This window comes from Copadichromis virginalis, linkage group LG8 (genome assembly GCF_057382275.1).
Source record: "Copadichromis virginalis isolate Kocher_CV1m ecotype Utaka linkage group LG8, C_Virginalis_male_GT1.1, whole genome shotgun sequence".
NCBI classification, from domain to species: Eukaryota; Metazoa; Chordata; class Actinopteri; order Cichliformes; family Cichlidae; genus Copadichromis; species Copadichromis virginalis.
In genome coordinates this window covers 16,331,090-16,344,890 of record NC_140625.1, presented here as the reverse complement: position 1 = coordinate 16,344,890, position 13,801 = coordinate 16,331,090, and the positions used below count along the sequence as shown (strand labels likewise).

Genomic DNA, 13,801 nt, shown 5'->3' with positions numbered 1-13,801 from the left:
CAAAAGTCCAGCAACTTCTCTCCTCAGCTCCCAGATGTTTGCAGACTGTTGTTAAAGTGGCTGGGACGCTACGCAGTGCTAAACATGGCTGTGTCCCAACTTTTTTGAGATGTGTTGAGCTAATATTTTTCATGAAATAATACATCGTCTCAGTTTAAACATTTGAAATCTTTTCTATGTTTTAGTGCGAATGAAATGTGGGTTTATAAGATTTGCAAATGATTGGATTCTGTTTTATTTAAATGTAAATCAGCGAGGATGTTTTGTGTGTTTTGTAACTGAGGTAGCAAAATGCACGCACAAATACAGGAGTCAATTTGTGTCTTTGCATAGCGATAAAGAAATCATATGCAGAACTCATGAACATCTTTTAAAATATCAAACAAAACAAAAATCTTTTGGTTATTTTTGTTTACTCTAAAGCAGTTCTGCAGTAGCTGTTAAACATGTTGAGCAATGATTACTGCTGCTCGCACTCCAGCACCTGTCATTTTATTGATTATGAATAGCAGCACAGATTCCTGTCCACAGAGGACTCCACACCGCCCCGCAGTGTCTTTACTGCTGTTATAACAAACAGTAAATCAATAGATCCGTGCTCAGCATCGTAACACTCAGATTTATGGAAAAGGTTTTCATTATATAAAGACGTAGTGACGTGCTGTTTTCAGAGGCAGGCAAACAAATAATGAAAGAAATATATACACATCCTCATTTAACCTGCAGATTTATGGCTTAAAAATGTATGAGCTGATCTCCCACAACCATGAGGTGGGAAAAAGGAACATATTAGCTGTAATAAACTTGATGCTCTGCTTCCACCACAAGAGGCCATTGTGACTCACTGAATAACAGTTGTGGTGGGATCATCAGCCACACATCTACTTAAGCTGTGCCGTATCAACCTGCTGCCAACCATTGCTCATAAAAAAAGAGAAAATAAAACTCGATCCTCCTGTATCTGCAGCCGGGGCTTCTCCTCTGTGGCGGGATAGTATGACACACTGGCCGTCCTCTTGGCATTCAGCGCCCATTCCTCTACTACACGCTCACTTTCTTCATTCCACTATCGTTCCCATGTCTTACTCAACCAGGTCGATCATCAGGCTTGGTGTCTGTGTTATTTCACATGCTTGTGCACATGTTGGTGGCAGCAGATGATGCAGCTCTGGTGTACGGAGCTCACCCGGTGGAACTGTGAAGCGTAAATGCGCCAACTTGTCGGACTTTTATTCTGTTGGTAGAAATGCAAGCTAATTTTTGTACTAAATTATTTGTCTACCATCTCCCTTCTTCAATGTCTCAGCCTGTGTGTCTCTGGCTCGTCCACCTTCCTCAGCAAAAACCAGTTGAGCCGTCACTCAATGTGCACCCCCCCCCCCCGCACCCCTCTGGATGATCTGCTGTCTCGCTCTCTCACCTTCTCCCTTCGTCTTATTCCACTGACCATGCATGTTCCAAAAACAGATCTCATTTTCATCCATGGTACAAATCGCCTCCACCCTCACCCCCACTCCCCCGCAAGCCCCTGCACCGTCTCTCTCTCTCTCTTGCACTGCCTCCTTTCCAGCTCCAAGCCTTTTCCCGAGTTTCTGTTCAAGTCCACCATCTCACCTCCCCGTTGCTCCACCCCGAGCTCCACCCTCACACCCCTTACCATGAGCACACACGCTGGAATTTGGAGGCGTGTAATAACTGGGTCCTGACCAATCACCGGCCTTGTAGTCATATAAATCCCTGAACATACATGCACTTATTCGCTCTTTCTGTCAGTCCAGCACTCCTGAATTGGAGGGTGCCACACGTCTAGGTGAGGGTGGTGGAACAAGGGTGAAAACAGCAGAGAACAACAAAGAAGTCAAAGAGCGGGGCTAGACACGGTTAGTCGGCCAATCCCTTGTCTATCCAGAGAAGATGGAGAACGCACACGCGAAGACCTCGGTAGAATGCCTGGCCTACTTCTCGGTGAACGAGAACACTGGTCTCACTCCTGACCAGTTCAAGAAGAACCTGGACAAATATGGCTTCAATGGTGAGAGTTCGGGCATCGGGGATGGGTGGGAAGCCTACTGAAGGAAGAAAACCCCACGTAGTAACTGTCAATGAAACATCTCAGTGTTTGCATTCAGAATATTCCACAAAGCATCACAGCTTTTGCTAAGATAAGTTCTGGAAGTCTTCCTTAGTCAACACCAGTGGAGTTTCTTGCCTTGCTTGTAGTTAGCAGGGCTGGGTTAAAGCTTTTTTAGAGTGCAGTCGCAGCAGCTGATAAAAATGCAGAGACATTGAGAAGCAGAGACTTTGAGAGCTTTGAAGAGCTATTTAAAGATAGCCAGAGAAGATGACTGGAGAGCGAGAGAGACAGGTGACGGCTCAGGAAGCTTCCTGGGTGATATATGGTGTGGGCAATAGCAAGAGGTGTGGATGATTTTAGGCCGGATCAAATGGGGAGGTCCTCAGACGGCTTACGACTAAGTGATCGGGAATATGATTGCTAATCAATAACTACAAGGAAGGCAAATTCCATGGCAAGAGTTGCTTAATAATGTATTACAGTTATTTTAGCAGTCATGTTCCTGCACTCACTGTGACGTTGCTTTACAACACTTAGTAAGCAGTCATTACATTTTTATTAATTGAATTTTTGTGAAAACAGTCGAGCTTTCACAGAGGTTTTGCAGGCTTTGACTGGAAATCAAAGTAGGCTGGGTCCTCCTGAAATAATTAAGCAACACAATGTGTTTTTAATTAAGCCACTGAGTTGTAGAGCTTAAGTTATTAAGTGTGAAGCACACAGAGGATTTTGAAAAGGTGGATGTTTTTATAAACTAGAGGGCGCATTTATTGTATAATTCCATCATAGTGTTATGCTGATAATGTTTAATAACGATCGTGAGACACTTTAACTGACTGTCTTTTCGCCCCGCTCTCCTTCTGTCTCCACCTCCTTCACTTTGGTGTGCAACTCCAGAGCTGCCCGCTGAGGAGGGTAAGTGTTCCTTCAACACATTTACTGCATGTTTAAATGTGAACAAGAGCTTCCAGACACCTGATATCACCCAGAGAGAATGACTGGCGTGACTTCACTGAAGTCACGCTCATCCTCAAAAGGTCTTCAGTCAAAACAAGCAGGCAGCATTTTGATTGTGTAATTTAATCACCATAAGATAATTGCATCACACTTGCCACTGAAGATTGTTGGTCAATCACAAATCCAAACCATAGTGTGCAAACTTGTACCACACAAATACACTCTAATGCATGCTTAATGAGGTGATTATTATCCACTGATTGTGTCCTTGTCCTGCAGGTAAGAGCATCTGGGAGCTGGTCGTTGAGCAGTTTGAGGACTTGCTTGTCAGGATCCTGCTTCTGGCCGCTTGCATCTCCTTTGTAAGTAAACAAGCTATTCCTGTCATTTACATTTTAAGCTTAAGTGACAGGAGGAGTATTTGTAGTAGACATAATAGCAGCAGCAACAAATGAAGCAAGGCACTGACACTTGTGGACAGGTTCCAAGTTTAATAGCACTACTAACAAGAATACACTCTTCAGGTTTAAGATAACATCCAGCTAATCATTTCACATGTTTAGATGTAATCTCCGGCCCCTCACACATTCTTAAGAGTCAACTTAAAAGGTGATTGCATTTAGTTTAGTCCATCACACAAACCAGTCCACTAAAGCAAGCATGCTGCAGTTACTTGCACTACTTTATGGCCACTTTGTCAAGACAGCTTCCCATCCCCTCCGCCCCTCTATGTATTTTTGAGGACGACAACTTGAGAAGAGGGAGACCAATTGCGAAGTCTACTAGGAGGTGTATTAATTGCTATGGCCAGTTTCACCCTTTCGGGCAGCTGTCACGATGGCCTTAGAAGGCGAATATTGAGGAGCCAGTGAGAGATGGGGGGCTCGAGGAAGTATAGGGGGGCAGAGGGGTAAGGGTTTATTTTAAGAAAGCCCCAAGCTGAGGAGAGAAACTGAATCCTTCGGGAAAGGTCAGGCCTGAAGAAGGAACGAAGGGCCTCCTTAGAAAGACACTTTTAAGTCAGAAGGAGTGAAGAGCTATTAGGACACTGAGATTAATCTGAAATCATTTTTACACAGCTATTATCAAAATAAAAGCGTTAGTACAGGAAAAGAAAAGACCAAAATATGACTAAATGTAAATGATGAAAAGGTCTAAAAAATGTCTGTGTAGGTATATGTTTAAAATTATTGTGCTTTTCTTTCTTTTTTTTAAAATTGTTTACATGTTTTTTTTTAATCATGTAACTGATATAGATAAAAACACTGAATTCATACAAATATAAAAAGTCCCATAAGTACCTACCCCCCCTTCATGGCAATCTCTACAACCGCTAACACATTTGTACAAGCTTATATACTTGTTAGAGGTTTTTAGTTCAGCTTACAAGAAAAATTAATGAAAAGCATTTTGTTGTTAAGAGATATCGGCCCGCTGGTTCTCAGGAGCAGGATAGCCCATTGTCACTGTTGTCTCCACCGCACTAACCATGCTCTCACCACAGGTGCTGGCCTGGTTCGAGGAAGGTGAGGAGACCGTTACTGCCTTCGTGGAGCCCTTCGTCATCCTTCTTATCCTCATCGCTAACGCTGTTGTTGGCGTGTGGCAGGTCAGTAATGAGGCCCAGGTCATTGAGCAATAAGCTGTATCCATTACACTGATGACCGAAAGTACACAGGTTCCAGTTACTGCCCGAGTTGGTTTCTCAATTCGCATTTTCAAGCTCTTAAATCTGAAATGTACATCAGCGCTCACTTGATCTTATGTGCAAGTATGAAAACATTTATATAATATTATTACTGTATGACTTTTTAAAATATTTAACACGTTATATCTGGCGTTGTTTGGACTTCAGACATTTAGTCATGCTCTTCTTCATACATGCCAATAAGTGTGTGGCACTGCTGTCAGGCATCACTCAGAGAGGGAACATTGCTGTCATCATGTTCATGCCAAGTGTTGAAATCAGCTGCTTCCCTTCCCTTCTGTTTTCCGCATCTAAAGAACTGACATTAGCAACCCGCTAATCAAAGATCATCCCAGATTACATTTCCCTAAATGAGTTTATTTTCTTGCACTACTTTCCATACTGATTTTAAAAAAAAAATCTCTAAAAAGAAAACCCACCATAAAAATTCTACTGAAACCTAATATGGACCAGACCACATCAGATAACAGATGTGACCTACTCATGTGACATAAGTAACGGGTGTAATTGCTGTGGGTAATGACTCAAAGCCTCTTAGAGGACATGCCCAGTGCCAGACCAAGGACAAAATTAGTATAGTTTACATTCAAACGAGGATGAACAGGCATGTGGACATCCGTGTGGTGTCTCTGTATCCTCTGATACAAAGATTATACTTTTATTTGTCTGCAGTTTTTAAGCAGATCCCGTTTTCTTCTTTCAACTCTTAATGAGAGTTTGTGTCTGTGTTTGCCGCAGGAGCGTAATGCTGAAAGTGCCATCGAGGCTCTCAAGGAGTACGAGCCCGAGATGGGCAAAGTTTACCGCTCTGACAGAAAGAGTGTGCAGAGGATCAAGGCCAGGGAAATCGTCCCTGGAGACATTGTGGAAGTGTCTGGTAAGAGATGTCGAGCTTCCACATGGGGAGTCTGTGTTAATTATTTTTTTAAATGGTCTGTCGGGGGGCTCTGTATATATTTTCAACCGGGGAATACTCACAACCTGTTGTATCAAATACTCTTCGATGTCTAATTACAGTGAAGCTGTGAAGATGCTTTCACTGAGTTCCTTGCATTTCTATTCAGGGAGTGAAAGGCAGACACAAGTTTAGGATAGATGTGCCCGAGGAAGGCTGATGTCAGAGCCTTGTGTCTTTTTAAGGCGGCGTGAATGAGGCACGACAGAGTAACACCGCAGCGAAAACATGCTGACTGTAGGAAAACAAAATTATGAGTATAAATACCCCCACGAGCACCTGCCGCACCGCCTCTTCCCTCGCTGCCGTTGACACTCCTGTTAATTTGTCAGTGCACACCTGTTGCCACTCTAGCTGGTGGCCCTGCCCCCCTCACCATGTGTGCTTCACTCTGATTGGTCAGAGCATGTGTCATTTAGAGCTCTGCACTATTATGAAATCCGTGGATTAAGTATAGAAATTTAGCAAGTTGTCTGAGCATTTGGTGCCTATTTTAGGAGCTATTCATAGTATTAGCGGTGGTAGTATTATATTTCACTTTGATTGAATTCAGTTTTAATAAATGAGTGACATGAATTGAACTATTTGGCACTATTGCAGTCATTTGGATGTTATGGAGGTGCCAACATAATTAAGTAGGAAACGTTTTTCACACACAGTCCCCATGGTTGTTTTTAACTTCTTTCTAATGTCAGTAAGAAAGTTATTTATGTGTTCTCTAACAGTTCACTAAATGTTAATGATAACTTCTCTTCTTTGCACAGTTGGTGACAAAGTCCCCGCTGACATCAGGATTGTTTCTATTAAGTCCACCACCCTGCGTGTTGACCAGTCCATCCTTACTGGTAAGCTTTTAAGAAAATCAGCCACTACATCCTTTTCTGTCCTTTCTCCGTTGGCAGTTTTGAGTTAATTCTCTGATTTCACTCTCAGGCGAGTCTGTCAGTGTGATCAAGCACACTGACCCTGTTCCTGACCTCAGAGCTGTCAACCAGGACAAGAAGAACATGCTTTTCTCTGTCAGTATATCCTGTTACTATGATAATTATTTCTCTCACCTGTCCTTTCATTTCCTTAGCCTTACCAGGTTTCTCTTCCCCGTTTTTTTTCTCTGTAGGGTACCAACATTGCTGCCGGCAAGGCCGTTGGTGTGGCTGTCGCCACTGGAGTCTCCACTGAGATTGGCAAGATCCGTGACCAGATGGCTGCCACCGAGCAGGAGAAGACTCCTCTGCAGGCCAAGCTGGACGAGTTTGGCGAGCAGCTGTCCAAGGTCATCTCCCTGATCTGCGTTGCTGTCTGGGCCATCAACATCGGCCACTTCAATGACCCCGTCCACGGAGGCTCATGGATCCGTGGTGCTGTCTACTACTTCAAGATCGCTGTTGCTCTGGCTGTCGCTGCCATCCCTGAGGGTGAGGACAGGAAACACAGTGAAAGAACAACATGTTTCCACTCCGCTGCTTGTTTGTCACACTCAGTTTTTCACTAATGTCCCTCAGGTCTGCCCGCTGTCATTACCACCTGTCTGGCCCTTGGTACTCGCCGTATGGCCAAGAAGAATGCCATTGTCAGAAGCCTGCCCTCTGTGGAGACCCTGGGCTGCACCTCCGTCATTTGCTCCGACAAAACTGGCACCCTCACCACCAACCAGATGTGTGTGACCAAGGTGGGTTTTTAACCAATGAAGAAAAGTGTACTTTAGACAGCTTTCATGAACTCTCCTTCATGTGCAAAAACTGTCTTTGTTTCCTCCCCTGCAGATGTTTATTGTCAAGACTGTTGATGGGGACCACGTTGACCTCGATGCCTTTGATATCTCTGGCTCCAAGTATACCCCAGAGGGCGAGGTGTAAGTTGGCTTTTATTGCCATGTATCGTTGTTCGGTGTAGCCAATCAAATTCAGACAATCCAACTCTAATTTGTTTGCAATTTCCTCCTATCAGTACCCAGGGTGGTGCCAAGGTCAACTGCAGCTCACACGACGGTCTTGTTGAGCTGGCTACCATCTGCGCCCTGTGCAACGACTCCTCTCTGGACTACAACGAGGTAAAATCGGAAAGCCACACTTTTTATTTGCCACAATTCGACTTTACTACCTGCAGAGAAAGAAATTCTCTCCTTCATTTCTTGTTTTCTGTAGTCCAAGAAGATCTATGAGAAGGTCGGTGAGGCTACTGAGACCGCCCTGTGCTGCCTGGTTGAGAAGATGAACGTGTTCAACTCAAACGTGAAGAACCTGTCCAGAATTGAGAGAGCCAACGCATGCTGCTCAGTAAGTCAGCTCGTTTCATTTGTGGAGCAATGAAGGCGATTTACGTTTGCTGATGAAAACCATTGTAGTGAACTGAAGTTACGCTTGAGAGTTTTTATTGCTTTATAGTAAAAACATATATATCGATCAATAGGTGATCAAGCAGCTCATGAAGAAGAACTTCACTCTGGAGTTCTCCCGTGACAGGAAGTCCATGTCTGTTTACTGCACTCCTGGTAAAGGTGATGGTGGTCCCAAGATGTTTGTTAAGGTCAGTTCACTCTTACCTGTTGTCATAGTGTTTGGGATAAAAGATGGACTAGGGTTCTGAAAACTGCAATCTTTCTAATGGCCAGCAGGGGGTGACTCATCTGATCCAGCTGTGTAAAGGTCTATGAGAAAGCACATCATCCATCACCATTAATCGCTTTTCTCATGACGTTATGGTCTCAAACCTTTAGTTTCTGATTTTATTGTATGCAACATAGCAATCATCTAATTATCTTATGAGCATTCAGTGTCCCCGGGTTTGTTAGTAGATTCACTCCCTGCTTGTGATGTCTGCTAAGCTGGCCTGTCAACACGCAACATACAACTAAAGATGATAAACGTAATAAAATTCTGGATTTAAAGTCACTCATATCTTTCATAAGTCATTTTTGTTCTACTACAAGTTGCACTGTTAAAATGATTTAGTTGAAATGTAGTAGCTTAAAGCTGACATCTTCAGCTTTTTGGTGTAGAAGTTCCTAAAAAATTAATTCTGTTGGTATTTGCATTTTTCCTTTAAAAAAAAAATTGTAGCAGATGGAATAAATATTAAAGAACAGGCCGAAATTGTTTGTCTCTGTGCCGCCTTTACAATCTTCCTGCTTCATGCCTAGGGTGCTCCTGAGGGTGTGATTGACAGGTGCGCCTATGTGCGTGTCGGCACCACCCGTGTGCCTCTGACCAACGCCATCAAGGAGAAGATTCTGGCTGTCATCAGGGACTGGGGTACTGGCCGTGACACCCTGCGTTGCCTGGCCCTGGCCACTCGTGACACCCCACTGAAGCTGGAGGAGATGAACCTTGAGGACTCCACCAAGTTTGCCGATTATGAGGTTAGACATCCTGACTGAACTGAAACCTGGAGATACAGCCATGACAACATGTAAAAACTTGGATTGATTTGTTTCCTTCTCCCCTAAGATGGACCTGACCTTCGTTGGCTGTGTGGGTATGCTGGATCCCCCTCGTAAGGAGGTCACTGGCTCAATTGAGCTGTGCAGAGATGCTGGAATCCGTGTCATTATGATCACTGGTTAGTGTCATGGAGAGCTTTTTTATTATACCATTCTTATAATCAGAAAATCGGATCTTTCTGTTCTGCTAATACACAATCATACAAAGTTGTTTTTATTCTCCGGAAACTGTCCTTTTTACAAGGTTTCCACTCATTTTCTCCTTCTCCATGTGTCAGGTGACAACAAGGGAACTGCTATCGCTATCTGCCGTCGCATTGGCATCTTCGGCGAGGACGAGGATGTCTCCGGCAGGGCCTACACCGGACGTGAGTTTGATGATCTGCCTCTCCACGAGCAGTCCGAGGCTGTGCGCAGGGCTTGCTGCTTTGCCCGTGTGGAGCCGTCCCACAAGTCCAAGATCGTTGAGTTCCTCCAGGGTTATGATGACATCACTGCCATGGTAAGAGCCCAGCAGTGCAGGATGCAAACTAAACCTGTTACCGACACAGAGGTTGTGTTAAAGTGTTGTCTGGTGGTTTGGTTTGTCTAATGCATACTTCATCTCCTCCAACCGCAGACTGGTGATGGTGTGAACGATGCCCCTGCCCTGAAGAAGGCCGAGATCGGCATCGCCATGGGCTCTGGCACTGCCGTTGCCAAGTCTGCCTCTGAGATGGTCCTGGCTGACGACAACTTCTCTTCCATTGTGGCTGCTGTTGAGGAGGGCAGAGCTATCTACAACAACATGAAGCAGTTCATCCGCTACCTCATCTCCTCCAACGTTGGTGAGGTCGTCTGGTGAGTGACCTGTTTGACACACACTCTGTACAGCTACACATCTTTCTTTTTGTCTCTGGCTTAACTTCAGCCCATTACCCTCCCTCAGTATCTTCCTTACCGCTGCTCTGGGTCTGCCCGAAGCTCTGATCCCCGTCCAGCTGCTCTGGGTCAACTTGGTGACTGATGGTCTGCCCGCCACTGCTCTGGGCTTCAACCCACCTGATCTAGACATCATGGGCAAACCCCCACGCTCCCCCAAGGAGCCTCTGATCTCTGGCTGGCTGTTCTTCAGATACATGGCTATTGGTGGTAAGTGGAACTGTGTGAGTTTGGATGGATTTTGATTGAAAGTAGGTACAACAGTTGTCTACACTGACACGATCCACCTACACTAACAGGATATGTCGGTGCTGCCACTGTTGCTGGCGCTGCCTGGTGGTTCATCTATGACCCCACTGGCCCCGGGGTCACCTACTATCAGCTGGTGAGTGTTTTTCTCTGTTTCCTGTTGCTTTCCACTAAACACAGATGTAGAAATTTACTGATTTTACTTCCTATCCGTGCAGTCACACTTCATGCAGTGCCACGATGAGAACGAGGACTTTGAAGGCCTGGAATGTGAAATCTTTGAGGCTGCTCCTCCCATGACCATGGCCCTGTCTGTACTGGTCACCATTGAGATGTGCAATGCTCTTAACAGGTACTTCTTTGAATGTGATAGAGGAGGATGTAGCTTGTAAAAAAAAAAAGGTTTCTTCATGCAACAGATATATTCTGCTCTCACGTCTCTTCTTCTTCTTCCTCTTCAAGCTTGTCTGAGAATCAGTCTCTGGTGCGCATGCCCCCATGGAGCAACTTCTGGCTGCTCTCTGCCATGACCCTGTCCATGTCCCTGCACTTCATGATCATCTATGTTGATCCTCTCCCTGTGAGTCAGAAGTTCAGTTTGAAAATGTTTTTTGTTTTAGAAGCTCTAGTTTATGTGGATTTCCTCCGTGGGGTTCAGCTTCATCTGACTTCCATTCTTTTCCTCTCAAGATGATCTTCAAGTTGACCCACCTGTCAGTGGAGCAGTGGCTGGTGGTCCTGAAACTTTCCTTCCCCGTCATTCTCATTGATGAGGTGCTGAAGTTCTTCGCCCGCAACTACGTTGAAGGTAAGCAGCACTTTTATAAATCCACAAGAACAAAAATAAACAGAGATCTGTCCCAGTTCCTAAGATAACAGATAATAGTTTTACTTAATCATTCATGCATTACTACCATCATCTTTTCAGACTATTTATTAATATTTTAACTTATTAAAATTAACCTAGCCTTTATCTAATTTCATTTTAATTCAATCAGGTTTGATTCTGTGTTTTTAATCTGCCTGTTTTCACTTCTCTCCATTCATCATTAACTCACGTAACCCGTTTGTTTTTGTCCATTTCCAGCTTAAATTCAGCCAACCCATCACCATTAACCTGTAACTAAACCAAGGTATTCCAAGGCTCACACTGCAGTGTGTAGCGCTGTGTAGAGACTGTTTGTCTGTTTGTGTATTTGTTGTTATTTCAATGTGTTCAAGCTGTTATCACTGTGACCTCCGGGGTCTCCTCACTACTCATTCATTGAAAATCAAATTGAAAAACATTGGGTATCATGACTTCTGTATGGGGAGACCCTCGAGTGTGTTGATCTGAGGTTTCTGTTTATTGGTTTTTGTTTTTTTCTTCGTGAGATCACCGTGAGCAGGTGAGTAGATCACTTTGTATCTCACCAAGGTTACCTTTTATAATCATTATATAAACATTAAACAAATGTTTTTTCTTAGCACTTTATGATATAGCTGTAAGCAGATAAAAGGTCTGTGTGAGTATTAATTGTTCCCTTTGTCAACAGATTTTACTCTTAATCTCTTTTACTGTTAGCATTATGTGTAGTTTTTTCCTCTAGAGCTGCAATAAACTCCAAAATAATTTATTACATGTTTATATGAAGCTTATAAATAATAACAGTGACTTTTTCATAAAGTAAGCCCCACATTTAAAATGCTCTCCCTTGTAAATAAAGGCTTAAATTGTCTTAAACTTCCTTATATTTCTGAAAGAAAGTCATACTGTGAAACTGTTCTTTGTTCTCCTTATGAAGACAAATCGGGGATGTAGCTTTTTTTATGTTTAAACCCTCAAACTCTGGAACCTACCTTCAAATATGAAGTCTAACAATAATTTCAAGCAGTTCTTAAAATACACCTTTTTAATGAGACATTTAGCTAATGTTTCCACTAAATAATAGATCGCTATACAGCCTACGAGTGAGCTCAGCCACATTTAGTGGTCTGGTAAATAAAGAGCATGTGCATTTTGTCTTTGTCAGTATCATGTTGGCCTCCTACTTCTGTCGTGTCAAAGTTTGTTTGTTTTCATATTTCTGTTTATATTCGACAGGATTTTGTGCAGAATTTAATTTTATGTATTGCTTACGGATAAAGTGCTTAAGAAATTTAAGAAAACACAACTATTTTACAAATCTGTAAAGTTTTTACATTTCTTTGGGGGGTTTAACCAAGTTCATGTTCTAATTTGAGCCAACACACCAGACCTGACTGAGAAGTCAAAAGCTAAGTGAGGGTAACTGTGGTTCAGGGGATTGGGAAGCGCTTCTGTAACCGGAAGATCGCCAGTTCGATCCCTGGGCTCTCTGTCCTGGTTGTTGTGTCCTTGGGCAAGACACTTTACCCTACCGGTGTTGGCCAGAGGGGCCGATGGCGCGATATGGCAGCCTCGCTTCTGTCAGCCTGTCCCAGGGCAGCTGTGGCTACAACCGTAGCTGCCTCCACCAGTGTGTGAATGTGAGAGTGAATGAATAGTGGCATTGTAAAGCGCTTTGGGTGCCTTGAAAAGCGTTATATAAATCCAATCCATTATTATTAAACACTGAAGCTAATTTTCTGTTCAGCAATGTAAAAAAATAACTGTACTGGCAAAAAAGTAAGTAAAGTCCTCAGTAAGTAACTGGCATTTGAAGTAATAATGTGCTTTATTATTTTGTAAAACAGTAAATTTATAAATACACGAATGACAATATTTCTTTTTTAGCATCAAAAATATCATTTTGATTAAAGGGCTTGTGTATAAAGGCTGATTAACCAGACCAGAAATATTAAAAAATATTTTAGTAAACTAACAAAACTGTTAATTTAGGGCAGCTGACCACCCTTACCTTGGTGGTCTTATAAATTTTTAAGCACTGTGTATTTGTGTGTCTGTGTGTGTGTGTGTGCGCGCGCGCAGGTGTCTGTTTATATGTATGTATTTCTGATGCATTGCTTGTATTTTGTAGTTTTAATATGTTTTTATGCTTGTGAAGTCCTTTGATCCTCTGCATGCCATATTGAGCTGTACACAAACTGAATTTTGTGAAGCCCTGTCACTTTAAGTTTGAGAGACGCTATCAAAGTGTCATTCTTCTTATCACACGAGAAATCACGTAGTTTTCCTTTGTTTACCAAATCACGTGTCTCTGGTCTCTGCAGCAGGTACAGAAGTTAAATAGAGATGTAGAAGAAGAGGATCTTCAGGGCTGAAGAGAAAGAAGCGGAGGAGAGAGAAAGATCACAGCCAGAGAGGGGAGCCATAAAGAAGAAAAAGACTGAAAAAAGAAAACCTTATGGAAAAAAAACAAACAATAAAATTTGTTTAAAATCTGCAATAAAAATAGTCTCTGTATAAGGAAGGAGATTGAATTAAAATGAGGGGAAGTATCCTGATTAACCAGATAAAGCAGTAATATTTATGATTTTATTCTAAGAAGTAAAGTATGTATTAAAGGTGATTATTTTTTTTGTTAACCTTGGATATTC

At 42.9% G+C, this 13,801-nt stretch overlaps 1 protein-coding gene across 2 annotated transcripts; it reads left to right on the top strand.

Moving 5' to 3' along the window:
- The first annotated feature begins 1,746 nt into the window (after nt 1–1,746).
- On the top strand, nt 1,747–13,794 carry atp2a1l (ATPase sarcoplasmic/endoplasmic reticulum Ca2+ transporting 1, like). 2 transcript variants are annotated; one of them, XM_085466203.1, is made up of 24 exons: nt 1,747–2,032; nt 2,972–2,989; nt 3,311–3,393; nt 4,536–4,640; nt 5,478–5,616; nt 6,459–6,539; nt 6,628–6,713; nt 6,812–7,109; nt 7,197–7,363; nt 7,458–7,546; nt 7,642–7,744; nt 7,839–7,970; nt 8,104–8,220; nt 8,834–9,052; nt 9,141–9,252; nt 9,412–9,635; nt 9,753–9,973; nt 10,062–10,264; nt 10,354–10,439; nt 10,522–10,655; nt 10,766–10,883; nt 10,994–11,111; nt 11,391–11,436; nt 13,475–13,794. In XM_085466203.1, exons 1-23 carry the CDS (start codon nt 1,915–1,917, stop codon nt 11,393–11,395), a joined length of 2,976 nt encoding a protein of 991 aa, XP_085322329.1. In that variant the 5' UTR covers nt 1,747–1,914; the 3' UTR covers nt 11,396–11,436; nt 13,475–13,794. The 2 variants fall into 2 exon arrangements, with proteins under 2 accessions (XP_085322329.1, XP_085322328.1); XM_085466202.1 differs by lacking the exon at nt 11,391–11,436.
- The last annotated feature ends 7 nt before the right edge of the window (nt 13,795–13,801 follow it).